General features: G+C 44.9%; 1 protein-coding gene across 1 annotated transcript in view; it reads left to right on the forward strand.

Moving 5' to 3' along the window:
• Window positions 1–18,912, forward strand: part of LOC138966357 (multifunctional protein CAD-like) — a 113,633-nt gene that overhangs the window by 1,495 nt on the left and 93,226 nt on the right. The window contains exons 3-11 of the mRNA XM_070338556.1: window positions 1,526–1,795; window positions 3,340–3,398; window positions 3,816–3,899; window positions 4,423–4,564; window positions 7,932–8,103; window positions 10,727–10,912; window positions 16,001–16,102; window positions 16,950–17,100; window positions 17,980–18,111. Of these exons, the coding sequence (XP_070194657.1) occupies window positions 1,526–1,795; window positions 3,340–3,398; window positions 3,816–3,899; window positions 4,423–4,564; window positions 7,932–8,103; window positions 10,727–10,912; window positions 16,001–16,102; window positions 16,950–17,100; window positions 17,980–18,111 (1,298 nt within the window). The remainder of the gene's footprint in view (window positions 1–1,525; window positions 1,796–3,339; window positions 3,399–3,815; window positions 3,900–4,422; window positions 4,565–7,931; window positions 8,104–10,726; window positions 10,913–16,000; window positions 16,103–16,949; window positions 17,101–17,979; window positions 18,112–18,912) is intronic.

The raw sequence follows: 18,912 nt of genomic DNA on the forward strand, positions 1-18,912 counted from the left end.
TAAAAAAAATAAAATCTTTTTTTTTTTTCTTTTTCGTCTTTACACCTGTTCCTTGTCCCGTTGTGCTCTCACACCGCCCCGTCCCTGCACGCAAACGGTATTGTTTCGGCTACGCATATCACAATCCGTAATTTTCTTCATCTCCCTTGACCGATCCATTTTCCAATCCATGTTTTCGGCCAGCAGTCGTTTGCTGCGTGCAGCGCGTAAAGCGCCCACGGGCGTTGCGTTGTAGCTGGTTAATGCCGAATAGGCTTCTCCAAGCAAATGCCGGGCACAACTGAAAGCGTTACTGCCAAACCATGCGGGCGTTTCGACACAATGGCTGAACGCAGAGCACACGAAAGTGAAGATGAGAACTGTGAAGAAAATGACTCCGAAAGGCCACCGACCAAAAAGAAAAAGACGAGCAATGCGCCGAACCAAGTCTTTCTGCCAAAATCAGGACTACCCATGCCTTGTCTTCACGGAAAGGAAAACATCATGCTCATTGCACTGTCTGCAATTCCCATTTTTCCGTCAGTCAATCAATACATGTGGTACAAAGTAGCAATCATTGTTCTTGTTGTTGTGATAGGTCGACGAGAAATTCTACACATTCAATTACAAAACTACACATTTGCCTCATTTTGCTCCCAGAAAATACACATGCAATGTTTTAGGGGTAAACAGGTCTGTGATGATATGATATGTTGACAGACTGGTACTTAGGCTGTTGAGCCTTTGTCTGATCTTTTGATCAGTTGCTATCCTAGCCTAACTTTGAGCTAGGTAACCTACACGATCTTTTGACCGTGGCCTATTGAAAGGACACCCTTGGGACCAGCCAAAAGTGTCCCTACATTGCAGGTGGTCTTTCATGACAGGTATACTTTGGTAGAGATAATATACAAAGGGACAAGAGAAGGTGTCCTTTTAAGGGAGGTGTCCTCTCATGGGAGGGTCCACACATCGCAGGTACTGCTGTGCATGCAGTCTTAAAATGGAGGTAAATTTACAGAGGTTATGAACAGAACATCTGAAAAATCAAGATCTTTAAAAGGGGGATTCTACAGTAATGCATTTGTCTGACAGCACTTGTTTCTAGATGTTGCTTCACTCCTAAAGTTTTGTCAACATCTGTCAGAAAATCGACTTTCTTTTGTGTCTCTATTTCAGTATTTGTGAAGCAAGGACTGAACATTTGTTTCAATTAAGTTTGCTGAAAGAAAAGGCAGTGTGCAGCTTCCTTTTTTTAACAAGGAAATTCAGTACATGGTTTGGGGGGGGGGGGGGGGTGAAGACTGTCTTTCATTTGACTTGTGATAATCAAACTGGCAGCTAAACAAGATGATATTCAAATGTTGATGTTCAAAATATAGCCCAATTTAGTTTTTGGGGGAGACAGAAATGCTGATATATAATAAGCAGTAGACATGACTTCAAAGAGCCAATCTTGTAGCTGCAATTTGTTTTTAGCCGTCAATGGTTGTCACAAGCATGTAGAGGTTTACATTTCCCTCATCTAACTGCTTTGCATATTCAGTTTTCCAGACTGGAATGGTGGGTTACCCGGAGTCCCTGACTGATCCATCCTACAGGCAACAGATTTTGGTCCTGACATACCCACTCATCGGCAACTATGGAATCCCCAGTGATGAACTGGATGAGCTTGGCTTGAAGAGATGGTTCGAATCCAACGCGATTCACGCTGCAGCCCTCGTGGTCGCAGACATTACGGAAAAGTTTAGTCATTGGAATGCTGTCAAATCACTGTCACAGTGGCTGAAGGAACACAATATACCTGGCATTTTTGGTGGGTTTTTCAAATCAGTCTCCTTGCTGTTTTCTTGTGTCAATTGTTGTAGATCACATTCTTTTGACAGTGTAAGACTGCTCCATTCAGCGTATCTTGGAATAAGTCATACAAGCCCTCTGTTTGCTTATTGTAACTTGTTCTGTTATATGAAGTCTTATATCGCGCGCGTATCTCCAGACTCGGACTCAAGGCGCAGGAATCTATTTATGCCGTGTGAGATGGAATTTTTTACACAATACATCACGCATTCACATCGACCAGCAGATCGCAGCCATTTCGGCGCATATCCTACTTTTCACGGCCTATTAAAGTATTATTCCAGTCACACGGGTATTTTGGTGGACATTTTTTATCTATGCCTATACAATTTTGCCAGGAAAGACCCTTTTGTCAATCGTGGGATCTTTAACGTGCACACCCCAATGTAGTGTACACGAAGGGACCTCGGTTTTTCGTCTCATCCGAAAGACTAGCACTTGAACCCACCACCTAGGTTAGGAAAGGGGGGAGAAAATTGCTAACACCCTGACCCAGGGTCGAACTCGCAACCTCTCGCTTCCGAGCGCAAGTGCGTTACCACTCGGCCACCCAGTCCTGTGTTAGTTCTTAGTCATGTTCAAGCACTGATTGATACAGAACTAACTGGCGCAATAGCTTAGTGGATAAGATGTCGGCCTTCCATGCGGTAGGTTGAGTGTGCCTGGTCGGTTAAAGGCACAGTAAGCCTCCCGTAAACCATCACAGATACGGTCAGGCTTTTACACACAGAACAAACACCCTTTCATTTAAACACTCACCGATTGAGAACATCCTAGGTGCCCTCCGTAAAGAGCGAACAATTTTCAAAGAATTTATTTTTGCGTGGTTTATCTTACCCCTGAGCCATCGTGAACCCGTGTGATCCAGTTTCCCTTTTTCACAATGTAGTCGTCAGTTAGTCATTTGAATGCGACTCGATGTGAGCTTATCTACAATAGCACGTTTTTATGCACGAAACAAACGGCTGTGGTTCACCGTTGAGTGTAAACGCAAGCACAAGAACGAGTTCGCGCAGAAAAGACCCTTTAATCCATATTTTATTTCGGTGGGTTATAGAAACACAAAAATACCAAGCATGCATCCCCCGAAAAAGGGATTATGACTGTCTAAATGGAAGGGGGAAATGGTCATGCTCTGGGGGAATGCACAAGTGTAAGTGGGACTTTCAGCCAATTATGGCAGAAGAAGAAATAACATATGAAGGGAACCAAAGCCAAGCAGGGTTGCTAAACATTGCCACAGCTTATCAGTATCAAATAAAAGAATTACATAGATGTGTTGGCAATGCACCTCTTTCTTTTTTTTATTTCATTTGCATATTGTTGATTATGCTCCGAGCTGAAGCTTCATGTGTTATTTCATCTGTAAAGGGTTGACAGCACCTGATTTTACAAAAGTTACCTGAAGCCTGTGATTTTTTTCTCCACAAAGTTGTTGATTTTATTTATTTCCTATCGCGATTCTACAGTCTGTGTAATCTTTTTTCGTTTGCTGGCTTGTAGGTGTGGACACGCGGGCATTGACGAAGAAAATCCGAGAGAGCGGAACTTTACTTGGAAAGGTAAGCGAGAAGTTATGATTCATTCATGTTAAGGTAGTGAAAATGGGTGGGTTTCCTGGCTGGAGAACTCTTTAGGGATTTGCCATTTTCCAAAGAAAACCACTGTCTTCCCCCCCCAAAAAAATACTAAGCTTGAGAAAAAACATTTTGCTCAAAGAAATGCCCTGGACCCCGGCCATTTTTTTAAGATTGCTTCCTCAGCTGTTCTGCAGCCTGTTCCCATTTGGGAAGGCTGCCCTTAATTGAGCCTAAAGTTGATTTCGCAAAGTGCAGCAAGTTCCATGAAATAGGCTTCACGAAGTCGACTTCGTCCAAGTAATATCAGGCTTTAGAGGTGCACATGTGCGTGCTATCCATTGCTATTTTTTCCCGTCTGCTGTGCATGACCTTGACCCTGTTGTAATTTTGCTGTTGCAGGTGGTGGTGGAGGGAGATGACTCGGCCAGCATCACTATGGACGACCCCAACAAGCTCAACCTTGTGGCTGAAGTCTCTATCAAGGTGTGTGCTGTTACTAAAACTTTACTGTTATAGTGGAACCCCCCTTTTGAGGCCTCCACAAATCTGAGGAAATCAGGTCTTAAAATGGAGGGAGTATTAAAATAGGGGGTAAATTTACAGAGGTTATCAACAGAATATATGAGAAAACATGGTCTAAAAAAGGGAGGGGGTGGGGGGGGGGGGGGGGGGTCTTAAAAGGGGGGTTCCACTGCAACAGTTATTTGGGATCTGGCCTTCAGTAACTTTTGTTATTTGTGTTGATGTTTTTGTGCGGCTGAACTTCTGTTGATTCTCTTGTAGGTTTAAAAAAAAAATTAGTTTTAGAGTTTTGTGGTGTGTGCATCTTAATCATTTTAATGAAAGATTTAGGTAGAAAGTTTACAGTCTAAAGAATGTTAATGTGTCACAAGTGTTCTCTGTGCGTGTGAGTGTGTGAACTTGGCATATGGTTTTTTTTCTTCAATCCTCCGTTACCTAAAATCATGGATTGCGACATTTTCTTCATGTCATGTTTATGCTACAGGCCCCAGCAGTCTATAACCCAACAGGAAAGGTGCGCATTGTGGCCATAGACTGTGGGATGAAGTATAACCAGATCAGGTGCCTGTGTAGCAGGGGTGCGGCAGTGACTGTCGTGCCTTGGGATCATCCTCTCCAAAACTTAGGTATTAAGTTTCATTTGCTTGTTATGTTTCTGTCTATTGTTATGATTAAGGCGTCTTGTCTCAATGCTTTTTTTTCGCTTTTTTTATTTTTATTTTTTTTTATTGTGTGTGAATGTGTTCTTTCACAGCATCAGGAAAGTTTTTGTATTCAGAGGCCCAGGTGTCAAAAGTTTTCCTTTAAGATCAGTCTTTCTATAGTATTGGTAATGCTTCCTTGTTTCATTTTGTGACTAGATGTTCAGGACAAATGGTTGCATGACTTCTCATAATTGCATGTTGACTTCTAAGCCATACTTCCCTATATGTGACTCTCCACCACGGAATGAGTCGCATGTCACCTTTGCATGATTTTTTTTATATTTTTACATTTTCCTAAAGAATTTTGTATGCTCTATCCAGTGGTGAAAACCGTTTTAGAAAAGAGCAAAAACTTTTCAAGTTATAAGCCTGTGACTAAGGTGACCCTCATACTGTTACCAGACACCCCCCGGACTTATATTAATCCTAGCGCAGAACCGCGCGAGGTGACATCAGGCATGAAAATTCTCCGTATTTTTGAAAAAAATAAACCGTATTTTTTTTTATTCCTTATTTTTCCTTTTTTTTTTTTTTCCCCCTAGTCATAGTTACAGTAAAATAGTTTTGGGGCCATGTTTGAATCCAATTTTAAGGCTCAGATTGCACCCTTGAAAAAAAAATTTCCGGGGGAGCATGCCCCCGGACACCCCTAGAAGTCTTGGCGCTTCGCGCCTGCGAAACTTGGCGCTACGCGCCTTCGAATTTTGTTTTCAGTATTTTTTTTTTTTTCAGTTTTCATGCCTGTGACATGCGACTCATTCCGTGGTGGAGGGTCACATATCTAGTTTGAAGCTACAGTACAAACGTTAGAAAAAGCTTTCATTTGAAAATAAATGCCACACCAGCAGAAAATGCTTATGACAGGAAAAAGTTATTGCCACTCATTAGTATATGGATGAACATTGTATTGCTAGGTCTTGGTGTGTTTTAGTTGTGTTCCTTGGGTACATGACCCAATCAGGCATGGGAATTGTCCGCGAAATCGCGGATTTCCGCGAAAAGGAAATTACGTTTCAGCGAAAATAAATAACTGTCCTCGAAAGAAAAGAAAAAGGTAAATTAAATTATATGCAGGGTTCGTACAGAGTCCTTGAACCCTGGAAAACTCCTTGAAAATTGGAAAACCTTTTCCAGGCCTTGAAAAGTGCTTGAAAATAGAGTTTTGTTAAATAGTCATTGAAAAGTACTTGATTTTTCCAAATTGTTGCCTATACATTTCGTCAGCAGCTTGTCTTATTTAAAACAAAATGCAACCCCCTTTTTTTCCTTCAAATACAGTACACACATTTTGGGAGAATAAAAGATCGAGTGAAAACGAAAGCAGACGAACTAACTATTACTAGTCACCCGTAGTTGCTTCCCTTCCCGGAAGTTGGCAAGGGAAACAACTACGGAATGACTAATAGTTTGCAGACTTGAAAAACTGAAGGTAAGCTTGGTGCTTTGCATTAATTTGGGGAAAATCATGTCCTTGAAAAGCATTTTTTGGTCCTGGAAATGTCCTTGAAAACTCATTGAATTGTATCAGCTCTGCCCTGCAGGAACCCTGTATATGTATACTATTGTCTCTCTATCCATTCTTTGCTTACACAAGAACTATCAAAATATTGGTCTAAAATGCTCAAATTCGTTTTCCTTCCGGGGGAGTTTGCCCCCCTGGTCCCCCCCAAAAGGGCTCTGCCCCTGTACCCCGCCGGGGCCTAGGCGGCCCCTGGACCTTGACCTATTTTCAGAGTTTTTTCTATTTTGGAATTCCCATGCCTGTCCGATGTTTTAATTTCAGATAAAACAGTCTCCTATTCAGTTTAGAAGACCAGGGGCGAAGGGAATGTTCTTTGTGTGAGAGTAGTCTGTCTGATGAAAGTTCTCCTCTGACCAGTTTTGTTGTAAGCTAATATAGATTTGTTGCCAGTGTTCAGATTATGTATGCAGACCTGTTTACCAGTACGATTTGGGCGTATTTTGTACGCCAAATTATTATCGGTACGCAAATACGCGACACACGCACAAAATACGCCTAAGAAAAAGTCTAGAATACGTTTTCCAGTGTTGGTATGCTGATTACGGAATGGTACAACTGATACCGGTTTCGGTCGAAGGGAGATAACCATGACAGCGAGTCTTCAGCTGTGGAAACCTTGTTCAGTTGTTGGCACGTCACGTGACGTGCGATCGTCTGAACAATCGTGGCAAAATGAAGAGGAGCGGTACTTTCATTCGCGTAGCAACTTCCATCGGCGATAGTTTATTCTCAATTGGCGTATTCTTATTTGGACTGAATGTTGGTTGTACGAAATTTGCCGAGTAGAACCCGAGGATGATAAGAATGCTGTCGGAAACAGTCGAGCAAGTGGTTTTATGCTTGTTCCGGAATTTGCCGAAGATTTCCGAGCGCTTTCTTTGTTTTTACGGATCGTGCAGTTTCTAGACCACGCGCCATTTTGGTCACCATGCATCGACGAATTACGAAAAGCGATAAGGCCCTTGCGGCCGAAATTGACTCAAGTGTGAAAAACAAATTAAATTTTGGTTGTCTTGAGGAGAGAGTGAAGACTTCGATCTGGTTGACGAAAGGCAAAGTCTAAAACGAACACACAGTGGAGCTCTCTGTTAACGATTTTGAACACATTGGTGAGAAATTACTGCAGCTTCAAGTGCACTGTTTTGTAAAGTTATGGTGTCTCCTGGTGCACGTTTTAGGTGTGGAAAATGCCAAAAACCCTCAGCTTCAGGGGGCGTTGCCCCCTGACCCCCTGGCAGGGGCCTATTGCAGCCCCCGCATTATTTTCCTCCTTTTTGATGATTTCCTGTTCCCATGCCTGATTCATGCAAAGCAAATCCTGCCAGAAGAAAAGGCTGTAGTCTGCGCTGAAGCAATGTTTTCTGAGATGATTGTAAAAATGAACTTGCCACTGTCAACCGCAGATGTTATTTCACGAACTTCATCTTTTCATTATCAATCTGTTTGGAAGACACTGGTTATAATGCTATAAACTGACAGGTAAATAAAATTGTTTTATCCCTGTTGTATTTGGAAGGAGTTAAATTCTGAAGGTGTTCACAAGACATGCTATTCTTACACAAACACGTTTGCACCCACGCGTACATTTTCCCTAGCCCATATGGCTTTGCTTGCAAAGTACACCAACTTTTTGAAAAATACACTCAACTTTTTGGGAAAGTACTCTTGCCTCGGGTTTAGGGTAAACAGGTCTGTGTATGTATTTTCTTTTCTTTTCTTTTTTTTCTCTTAAAAATTGTCATTATTTATTGGTCTCTCTTTGGTCAGAGTATGATGGAGTGTTTCTGAGCAACGGGCCAGGAGACCCCACGATGTGCAAAGCCACCATCAACACTATACGAGGCCTACTGAGTGGCAAGGACAACAAGCCTGTGTTTGGAATCTGTCTGGGGCACCAGCTTCTCTCCCTTGCGGCTGGCGCTACCACGTACAAAATGAGGTCAGTCTTGTAGAGAGAGTGAATGTGCAATAGACAATTTTCAGTAATAACTCCGTCGAGTTTGTAGTGGTTGTGAAAAAGTGTATACCATATTTGACGGACTACAAGCCGCGACTTTTTTTCAAAAAAATCGCATTGCGGCTTATAAAAAGATGCGGCTAAAACGTTACCTAAACTTGAATAGCATTCACCTATGGAAGTCGCCGCGGATTTTCATTTCCCTCGATTAGCGATTACCGGTACTTTATTAGCTCTCTACTCAAGACTCGGCACTTTTCTCTTTCTTTCGCGAATCTTCGTTTGTCAACAAGTCATCGTGACAAGATAGCGTACAGAGAAACACCGGATGTATCAGGATCTCGCGCGCGCGAGATTTCGGTTTTTTGTGTCTCGCGATAGTTGGAGGAGCGAGAGCCGCCATGTTGTGTTTTCGTCTGCTCGAAATGTGCGCAAAAGTCGTAAATCATCCCAAAAAAGCTTATTCCGGGCGGGACTACATGTGTGTGTTGGTTACAAATTGTGTGTGTGATATTTTTCTTCAAACTTTTTCACTTTTCTTCTCTGTTTCACTTGTTTATTCTCGGAGCCGATTTCGCCAAATACCGTACTTTCGTTTGCCTGGTTGTTTTGATTGATTGACACGATCTGATTATATTTTTTTCGACGGCGGCTAATATAGTGACGCGGCCTATACGTGGCTCGTCTCAAATTTTTTTGTTAAAAGTCGGGGGTGCGGCTTATAAAACGGTGCGTCTTGTAATCCGTCAAATACGGTACCTTGCTTTTCCTCTGACAAATAACTTCACACGTGCTTCTGTTCATGTGTTTCCCACACACCCCTTCGCTAGTGATTGGCCTCTCCAATGTTGGTCTGAATAAAAAGCAAGGGCATTCACTCTTTCACAACCCAAACAAACCCGACAATTAATTTCAGAATTCGTCTATTGCCAACTACCCAAAAGACGGTACACAGAATGTCTCTGGGGCAGAATGTCTTTTAAGATGCTGTCTTCACAATGTGTATACATTTTGGGAAAACTAATGAAGTGTCAACTTTTCAGCATACAGCTAACCCAGTTGCTTATGTTGTTTTAACATGGATGGGCAGAGGAGAGATCCAACTTTATGAAGGAGGGAAGTGAAAGGGGCACCGGTGACATAATGCCCTAGGGTACTATCAAACTTTGAATGAAAAAACACATGGCTTTCTTGCTGGGGAGTATCTTCTTCTTCGTTCATGGGCTGAAACTCTTTTTTACATGATTATCTTTCAGACATGGGACTGGTCCGAATTTTATCGGAATTCCGATATTTTCCTTAGCTCACAGACCATTCTTGAGATCGATGCAAATTCGTTGAGAAAAAAAAGGGGGGGGTGGTGGTATGAACCGTTCAGCTGAAGCTGTCTGAAGTCAGTGCATTCGCACCCCAGCACTCGCGTGAACCCATAGCAGTATCATGGGTCGCGTTTGATTGGCTGTCGATCTCCGACGATTATCGCCTAGGCTTAATTATTCACCGATGGCGGGTTGTTTTGATTGGCTGCTGATCTCCAAACGCCGAAGGTGAAAAATGTAGCATCATGGCGTCTGGATTTCGTATTGTTTTGTCGGCTGTGGAAGCTCTTACGATCGACGACCAAAGTGTCAGAAGAAGTGACTGTCATTATCAACAAGAAAGAAAGGGCAGGCGCCAGCTCATTGGCGACAGTATCGCCAAGATATCCATTCCCGGTCAGGCCGTGTGCACGTGGTGCGACAACGGCCACTGCGTGGTGAAATATGGACTTGGTGGAAAAAATGTGTTGGTTCTGAAAGTTTTCAAGTAAGTTTTGTGTGTGTGTGATTGTTATAAATTACACTTTTGTTTAAAATGCCAAAACATATTATTCTTGTGGTTTTTATGGCTTTTTAAAAAGGCATGATCTAATTTTTTGCTATCAGGAGAGGCCCCAATATGGCCTTTATAATTCTAACATTCATTTTCCGTCGGCTTACTTTCCTACTTTTGGAACATTTGCTGGTCTCATGTCTGATCTTTACCCCACCATTTGGCAGCCATGCACCGCTTTTGGGGGATGCATGGTTAATATTTTCGTGTTTCTAAATCCCAACAAACTCGGACATGGATTACAATTTACAGGATTTTTTCCATGCGCACTTGGGCTTGCGTGTATACACGAAGGGGGATGAGGCACTAGCAGGTCTGCACATAAGTTGACCTTGGAGATCGGACAAATATCCACCCTTAACTCACCCGGCACAGCCGGGATTCAAACCCACAACCTTCCGCATGGGAGGCTTGCATCTTATCCATTAGCCCATTGTTCTTTCTTTCTTTATTTGGTGTTTAACGTCGTTTTCAACCACGAAGGTTATATCGCGACGGGGAAAGGGGGGGGAGATGGGATAGAGCCACTTGTTAATTGTTTCTTGTTCACAAAAGCATTAATAAAAAAATTGCTCCAGGGGCTTGCAACGTAGTACAATATATGACCTTACTGGGAGAATGCAAGTTTCCAGTACAAAGGACTTAACATTTCTTACATACTGTAGCCCATTGTGCCTGTCGCTAGGGAGTATCAAATGGTACAGTAAGCACGTTATTTTTGTTCTGCATTCAGGTATGGCAACCGTGGTCACAACCAGCCGTGCATGTACGAAGACAGCCTGCGTTGCTACATCACCACCCAGAACCACGGCTTTGCTGTGGACGCCACGGCCTTGCCTGGAGGCTGGACTCCGCTCTTCACGAACGCCAACGACAAGACCAACGAAGGCATCGTCCATGCCAGCAAGCCTTTCTTCAGGTATGAGTTGTCTATTATGGACGCAAGCTTGTTCTACCTAAGGCCAGTGTATTTCTTTGCTTTTGAGCTTCGATGTTTCAACTTCAGGTCGATAAAATCAGAATCTCATCTGTTAGTTAATCCGTACACTTTACACAAATGAAATCTGGCATTAAATTACATATTACTTACTCCGAATCACATGAAGCAGTAGACACCGTCTAGTATGCTAAGGTACTGAAAACGCTACCCATCTTAAAAATTTTAAAGGGAAGCAACCCCACACCAAAAAGCTGGAACTAGCATATGGTAGTGAGCTACCCCCTGGGAGTTACCTCCCATATAGCTACTTCCCGTCCACCACACGTGGCTTCTTCATTCCGACTTCAGCTGTCCTGGTGAGAGGTCATTGAATTTTCTGTGCGCTACTGTGGCTGCCTTGTGCTGTTTCGTACACCTGCCGGCCACGTAACTCATCTTGTCTCCCGTGCGGGCTCCTAGTTTGGTGAGCTCGTTCTGTATTTTTTCTGTTTTCGAACTTGTGCGGTGGTTGCTGTCTGTTGTCTGTTTGACATTGTTCGTCAGTAACCTGTTGTGCTTTCGCCATTTTGTTTACAGTTAGCGTTGCTGGCTTGTATTTTTTGGCGTGTTCACTGACGCTTGTGCATGGTTTGTTGCAAGCTTGGTTCGTTTTTTATTTGACTGTAGTTACTGCTTGCCTGTCCGTTTGGACTTTCGTTTTCAGTAACTTTTTCCGTGAAATTTTTTCGCTTGTTTCTTGTTTGTTGTTGGTCAGCATGGCAGACCAGGATAAACGTAAGGGTAAGGCAGACATTAAGGGCAAGATTAAGCCCAAGTCTTCTAGCTCTAAGCCTGTTGTATTGGTGTCAGACGCTGCACGCAACACAATTTTGTCAGTGCCTATTTCACCTCCGCGTTCTAGCACCCCCGTTTGTGCTAGTTCTACTGTTGTTTCTACGCCTTCTGCTTTGTCGGCGTCGGACCAGGGGACGATTGTGTCCTCTCTTTTGCAGACTCTTATCCCAGAGATTCGCTCTCTGGTACAGACAGGGGTGCAGCGCTCGTCTACTTCAGTTAGCGCTGCCGTTCCGGTTTCGGGTGGGGACACTCAGTCCCTCGCTTCCGGGAAGGTCTCTTCTGTTTCCGCTCCTCAACTTCCTATCTTGGGACAGATGGAATCCATGGCTCTGTTGGTCCCTCTGGGCCGGGTCCACAAACGTCCTTTTCAGGCAGCTCTGAAGCCGTTTGTGGGCTCGACTCGGGTGGACTGGAACGTCCTCGTCCCTCTCCAGGGATGGTTCCAGTCGACCACCCTTCCGTGGTTGGACACGGAGTGGGTGTGCAGAGGGGTTCCGATTGCCTTGCCTCCCCCAGACTTGGACCTGTTCACGGACGCGTCCTTGCTGGGGTGGGGGGCTCACACAGACCTGCACACGGTGTCAGGTCTGTGGTCGGCGGAACAGAGCCAGTGGCATATCAACCGGCTGGAGCTAGAGGCAGTGGCTCTAGCTCTGACCCGGTTTCTGCCCTCCCTGCAGGCCAAGCATGTTCGTCTGTTTACAGACAACACGACAGTGGCAGCTTATATCAACAAGCAGGGAGGCTCGCGGTCCCCGTCTCTCTCGGACAGGACCTGCGAGGTCTTGAGGTGGTGTTACCAACACCGCATCTCGATCTCCGCCAGGTACCTTCCAGGGAGGCTGAACACTCTGGCGGACGCTCTCAGTCGCTCCGGCAGGGTGCTTCAGTCCGAGTGGACAGTCACTCACGGGGCACTGCTTCGCCTTTGGACCCAAGTCCCAAAGCCTCTCGTCGACCTGTTTGCCACCAGGTTCTCGAAGAGGCTTCCGGTGTTCGTCTCGCCATTCCCGGATCCTCAGGCTTGGCGAGTGGACGCTCTGGACATTCCCTGGACGGGTCTGGAGGCGTACGCCTTTCCGCCTTTCCCGTTACTCGGCCGAGTAATTCGAAAGGCGGAGCTGGAGGGGCCGGCCCTTCTGTTGCTGGTCGCGCCCCTCTGGCCGTCGCAGGACTGGTTTCCAGACCTGCTTCGGCTCGCTCAAGGTCCTCCCATTCCTCTCTCTCTGCGAAGAGGGGAATTAGTGCAGCCCCGAACAGGCATTCCACACGAGGAGCCCAGTCTTCTGAAGCTTCACGTGTGGATGTTGTTCGGGACTCACTGAGGCGCTCTGGTGCGTCTTCTCCGACGCTGGACTTGGTGGGCAGCTCCCATAGGGCTTCCACCTCGTCCGTGTACGCCTCTCACTGGAGGGCCTGGGCCTCCTGGTGTTCCGCTAAGGGGGTGGTTGCAGTGGCTCCTCGCTCTATGCAGGTCGCCAACCACCTCTCGTTTATGTTTTCGCAGGGTGCCTCCGTCTCCTCTATGAGGGTCCGGCGCTCCGCGATTGCTGCTACTCTCAAGCAGATCGGCCGATCTGTTCAAGTGGGGGGGGTGATCGCTGCTGTCATTAAGGGCGCTGCTCTCAAGGAGGTCCGGTCTCGTTTGCCCGCTCCTAAGTGGGACCTTTTCCTTGTTTTAGCATTCTTGCGGTCCGCGGAATTCGAGCCGTTAAGCGAGTCGAGTCTCTACAATCTCACTCGCAAGACTCTTTCTGGTTCTTTTGGCGACGGCCCGACGGGGTAGCGAGGTCCACGCTCTGTCGGGTCTGCCAGGTGACATTTTGTTCGAGTCGGACGGCTCAGTTTCCCTTCGGTTCCGTCCCGACTTCTTGGCCAAGAATCAGGCTCCGGGGCAGGCCTCTCCGTTGGTTAGGGTCAAGGCCCTGACCAACGCGTTGGCTCCGGATGACCCTGATTCGGTCAACTGTCCTGTTAGGGCCTTACGTCTGTATTTGGCTCGGACTCAGCCGGTTCGTTCCTCCTCACAAAAGCTATTGTTTATCTCTCTTCTCACTTCAAGGGAGAAAGACATCTCAAGAGTTACGTTGGCCCGGTGGGTGTCGTCCCTTATTCGGCAAGCCTATAGTTGGTGTCACACAAATGGGGGGGGGGCTCAGCCTGCCTTTCCCCTGGTCTCGGCCAGAGCCCATGAGACAAGGGCGTGGTCTTCGTCTTTGGCCGTTCTGCGCTCTCAACGGCTCGACGAGGTGCTCTCGACGGCTTACTGGCGCTCGGAAGATATATTTATTAATTACTATCTTCGAGACGTGGCTGCACTCAGACAGGATGGATCTCGCGGTCTACCTGCGCTTATAGCAGCCGGCCAGTTCCTGTCCAGAATGTGATGGTGAGTTTGATTTATTTCTTGCCCACCGCCATGTTGATGTTATCTGCTTCATGTGATTCGGAGTAAGTAATATGTAATTTAATGGAAAATTTCTAAAGTAAATTTTCATTTGATTAATATACTTACCCGAATCACATATTGAAGTCCCTCCCGCCTGCCCCGCTGATTGTTTCGGTTTTCTTTAAGCCGGAATGAAGAAGCCACGTGTGGTGGATGGGAAGTAGCTATATGGGAGGTAACTCCCAGGGGGTAGCTCACTACCATATGCTAGTTCCAGCTTTTTGGTGTGGGGTTGCTTCCCTTTAAAATTTTTAAGATGGGTAGCGTTTTCAGTATCTTAGCATCCAAGACTGAGTCTTTGCTTCCTGTGATTCGGGTAAGTATATTAATTAAATCAAAATTTACTTTAGAAATTTTCCAATTTTTCAGTTGCAACAACACACAAGTTTTTCCCCAGTAGAACATCTGTAAGAAATTATGAAGTTGAAACACTTTCAAGTCTTAACCCCTTCACTGCCACAGTATAATAGCCTTTTGGTATTGCTGTGTGCCAGGCCAAAATTCAGTTTTTTTGGGTAGGTTCACTAATCTGTTCACTGCTCATTCATTTATTGAGATATCTCTTAGATATTTGGCATGTTTTTATATAATACCCTTGGCTATTATGTGATATCAAAATAATAGGATTTTGTTAAAAATGTTTTTGTAAATATTGATATAATGAACATTTTTTTCACAAAACAAACAGTTTTCGGACACACACACATACATTGCAGCAGATAAAACAACACAAAACACTGCAAAAACAGGTGAAAGTGTATAATGAAAATGAAGTCAAACATCTGGTACTCACATTACAGCCATCAAAAGTGTTCTGTGTGGTAAATCCATAAATGAATAAGGGTACTTCAGTCCAGGTGTGACGGGACAAATCAGGCAGAATCACACACACTAAGATGATGAAAACCACACAGCAGAGCATAAAAACACTACAAAACCTGCTGTTACATACATATGTACATCAGGATGAACTCCTGAAAATCCCACTACTACTCAGTCTCGGAATCACTTTCAGTTTCCATTTCGAAGTTCGAGTCATTTTCGTCTTCATCACCCACAGCCTCCGACAAAAGAGGGTGGTGCTGGTTGCTGTCTGTCTCATCGTCGTCGTAGTCGCTGTCATCTAGTCCTCCTAAGTCTTCATCGCCACTATCATTGTCGTTCAACACTTCTTGCAGAGCTTCTAGCGCACTGTAGCGCTTGAAGACAGGCCTGCAGGTTGAACTTCGACTTTTGTCCGCCATCTTGAATACGATTATAGGTCTGGAACTTTCTCCGAGTTTTCGTCATGTGATACGAACTTCTGCGGACGGTCCAAGGGAAATCACTACTTTTTAGCAACTCTATACTAGAGCTTGGACCAGTTTTCCACCCTAACCTCCCATTTAAAATTTCAAAATTTCGCCGACACAAATCCCCCGTACGAGATACGGTTATGGGCGTACGACAAACTGGAAATGACCACGTATCAAGTACGGGGTGGGCAGTGAAGGGGTTAATGTAGTACCTATATTAAGATTGTGCACAGAACTGATATATATACATGGCCACCCATGCTATGTGTAATACCTGTTTTGATCAAGATGCAGTTTCACCCACTAGTTCTGTCAAAGAATCCAGTAAAACAAAGAAATAATTTTGGATGATTTGATGCTGGGTGTTGACAAGGAAGAGTTCATCATTTGATGTCAGGTAGAAGCAGAAATAGTTAACCAGTGTAATATGACTTACAAGAATGGTTTGAAGTGTATTGTTTTGACGGTGTATCTTGTGTTGATTAGTGTGCAGTTTCACCCCGAGCACACGGCAGGTCCCATGGATTTAGAGCTACTGTTTGACGTCTTCCTTGACACAGTTGGTGCACACAAGGAGGGCAAAACCAGGTGAGTGTTAGTAAATTAATTGTGTGTGTGTGTGTGTGTGTGTGTGCTATCTTGATGTCTGTATGTCATCAATAAAGAGAGAGGAACATCAGGCATGGGAATTGTCAGCGAAATCGCGGATTTTGCGAAAAGGAAATTACATTTCAGCGAAAATAAAAACATGTCCGCGGAAAAAAAAATTGTACATTAAATTTTATAAGTATACTATTGTCTCTCTGTCCATTATTTGCTTACACAAGAACTATCAAAAGTTTGGTCTAAAATGCTAAATTTCGTGTTCTTTCCGGGGGGCTTTGCCCTCCTGGTCCCCCCAACGGGGCTCTGCCCCTGTACCCCGCCAGGGCCTAGGCAGTCCCTGGACCTTGACCTATTTTCAGAGTTTTTTCTATTTTGGAATTCCCGTGCCTGAACATACAGGAGAGGGGCAGCTGGAACAAAATATGGCCACGTTGTTGATGTTTTAGGGTAGTGTTCACATCAGAGGGGGGGCACTGGTAGTATTTGTCTGGCACACTGTTGTATTTACTTCACAAAGTTTCAACCTTGATTCGTAAACTTTTTGCTTTTGATCAGTAGTGCTGGTATTTTCAATGTTTACACCTGGCTTTTAAATTGTGTAGTGTTGGCATTTTACTTGTATAATATCTAATGACTTTTTGTGTACAGTGGAACCCCCCTTTTAAGACCTCCACCAATCTGAAAAACTTGGGTCTTAAACAAGAGGCAGTCTTAAAAGGGGGTTCCACTGTATATAGTTGAGTGCGGGGATCACATTCGATTGTATGGGTAGTTATTTCTTACTGAACATTTGAGTGGTGTTGATGGTATTTTCCATTGACTGTTGCAGCCCTACAGTCAAGGAGCGCCTGCGGTCAGCCCTGATACCCAAGAACGCACTGACCACAACTGCCCGCATCCACCCAAAGAAGGTGTTGATTTTAGGCTCTGGGGGTCTCTCCATTGGCCAGGCTGGAGAGTTTGACTACTCTGGGTCTCAGGTAAGGACAGGCTGATCTGGAGCTCTTTAGTTGAATGAACTCTATGGTCACATGAATTCAGGAAGTGAACATCCCAGTGTCATTTAACTAAGACCATAGTGACTCGTAATCACCTCCGGGACAACCTGTGTCTGGCCTGTCTGAAAACACCTCGTGAGGGGTTTTGCTGCCAGCGCGGTGAAGATGGGCGGGGATATAGCTCAGTTGGTAGCGCGCTGGATTTGTATTCAGTTGGCCGCTGTCAGCGTGAGTTCGATCCCAGGTTCGGCGGAAATTTATTTCACAGTCAACTTTGTGTGCAGACTCTCTTCGGTGTCCGAACCTCCCCCCGTGTACACTACATTGGGTGTGCACGTTAAAGATCCCACGATTGACAAAAGGGTCTTTCCTGGCAAAATTGCTTAGGCAAAGTTAATAATTCTCTACCTATACCCGTGTGACTTGGAATAATAGGCCGTGAAAGGTAAATATGCGCCGAAATGGCTGCAATCTACTGGCCGTATAAAATTTCATCTCACACGGCATCACTGCAGAGCGCCTAGAACTGTACCCACGGAATATGCGCGATATAAGACTCATTGATTGATTGATTGATAAAGAGGGAACATTTTCTCTGCCCGCGCGGCAGCAAGCAGGATGTCTCTGAACTGTAATGGTGGAGCTAGAGAGGCAGGGCAACAGCTGGACAGAGGCGGAAAGAACAGCCCAGAACAGAGTGCGATGGAGATACGTCCTCAATGGCCTATGCTCCACTGGGGGCAAGAGGAGGTGTCCTCTCATGGGAGGTACCACTGTACTGGTAATAGTGAACTTGTGTGTTACTTTAGATCCTGCTGATGTAGGACTATGTACAGGTGTAAAATATTTGTGTTGTTGCAGGCGATCAAGGCACTGCAGGAGGAAGGGGTGCACACGGTTCTGATCAACCCAAACATCGCCACCGTTCAGACTTCCCGCGGCCTGGCTGACAAAGTCTACTTCCTGCCCATCACTGCTGACTACGTCACTCAGGTAGAGATGGGCATACAGTGGAACCCCCCTTTTAACACCTCGACAAATCTGACAAATCCAGCTCTTTAAAAGAGAAAGTCTTAAAATGGGGGTCATTTTACAGAGGTCATGAACAGAAAGTCTTAAAATGGGGGTAATTTTACAGAGGTCATGAACAGAAAGTCTTCAAATGGGGGTAATTTTACAGAGGTCATGAACAGAAAGTCTGAGAAAGGGGGAGGTCTTAAATCCGGGGCTTTAAAAGAGGGGTTCCACTGTACTCCAAATATGGCCCTGTGGAAATGACGTCACATTCTGAAAGAAGAGTGAATATTTTGAGATTCATCCGGTGTGACGATGAAGCTCACTCGGAGGTAAATCTGGATACTGCCTAGAGTTGTTGGTTATAACACACCTGCATATCTATAGAGTGGAAAGTCAGTATGTTGTTAGGCTTTCCAGTTGAGAAAGATTTTCTCTCTGTGTAGTTGGAGAGTGGGGTGTGGTTAGGCCCCCCCCAAAAATAGTCTGTTTACGGTATCCCGACCGACCCTATTTTTTCGCGCGACCCTAGACTTTTTTTGGGCATTTGGGGGGGGGGGAGTTTGTTTTTTGGCAAAATAACTTAAAAATAGGGGTTTTTTGAGGGGGGGGGGGGGGGGAAACGACCTACTATTTGTTTTGCCTATGTTACCGTAAACAGACTTTTTTTTGTTTTTGGCCTTAGCAACAGCTAAAGTCTGACTGAGGAGCGAAATCCTCTTATAAAAATTGGATTGCTTGATGAAAACTGATACAAATCATCTGCCAAAAGCCCCAGGA

The sequence above is a fragment of the Littorina saxatilis genome, linkage group LG5 (assembly GCF_037325665.1).
Source record: "Littorina saxatilis isolate snail1 linkage group LG5, US_GU_Lsax_2.0, whole genome shotgun sequence".
Lineage (NCBI taxonomy): Eukaryota > Metazoa > Mollusca > Gastropoda > Littorinimorpha > Littorinidae > Littorina > Littorina saxatilis.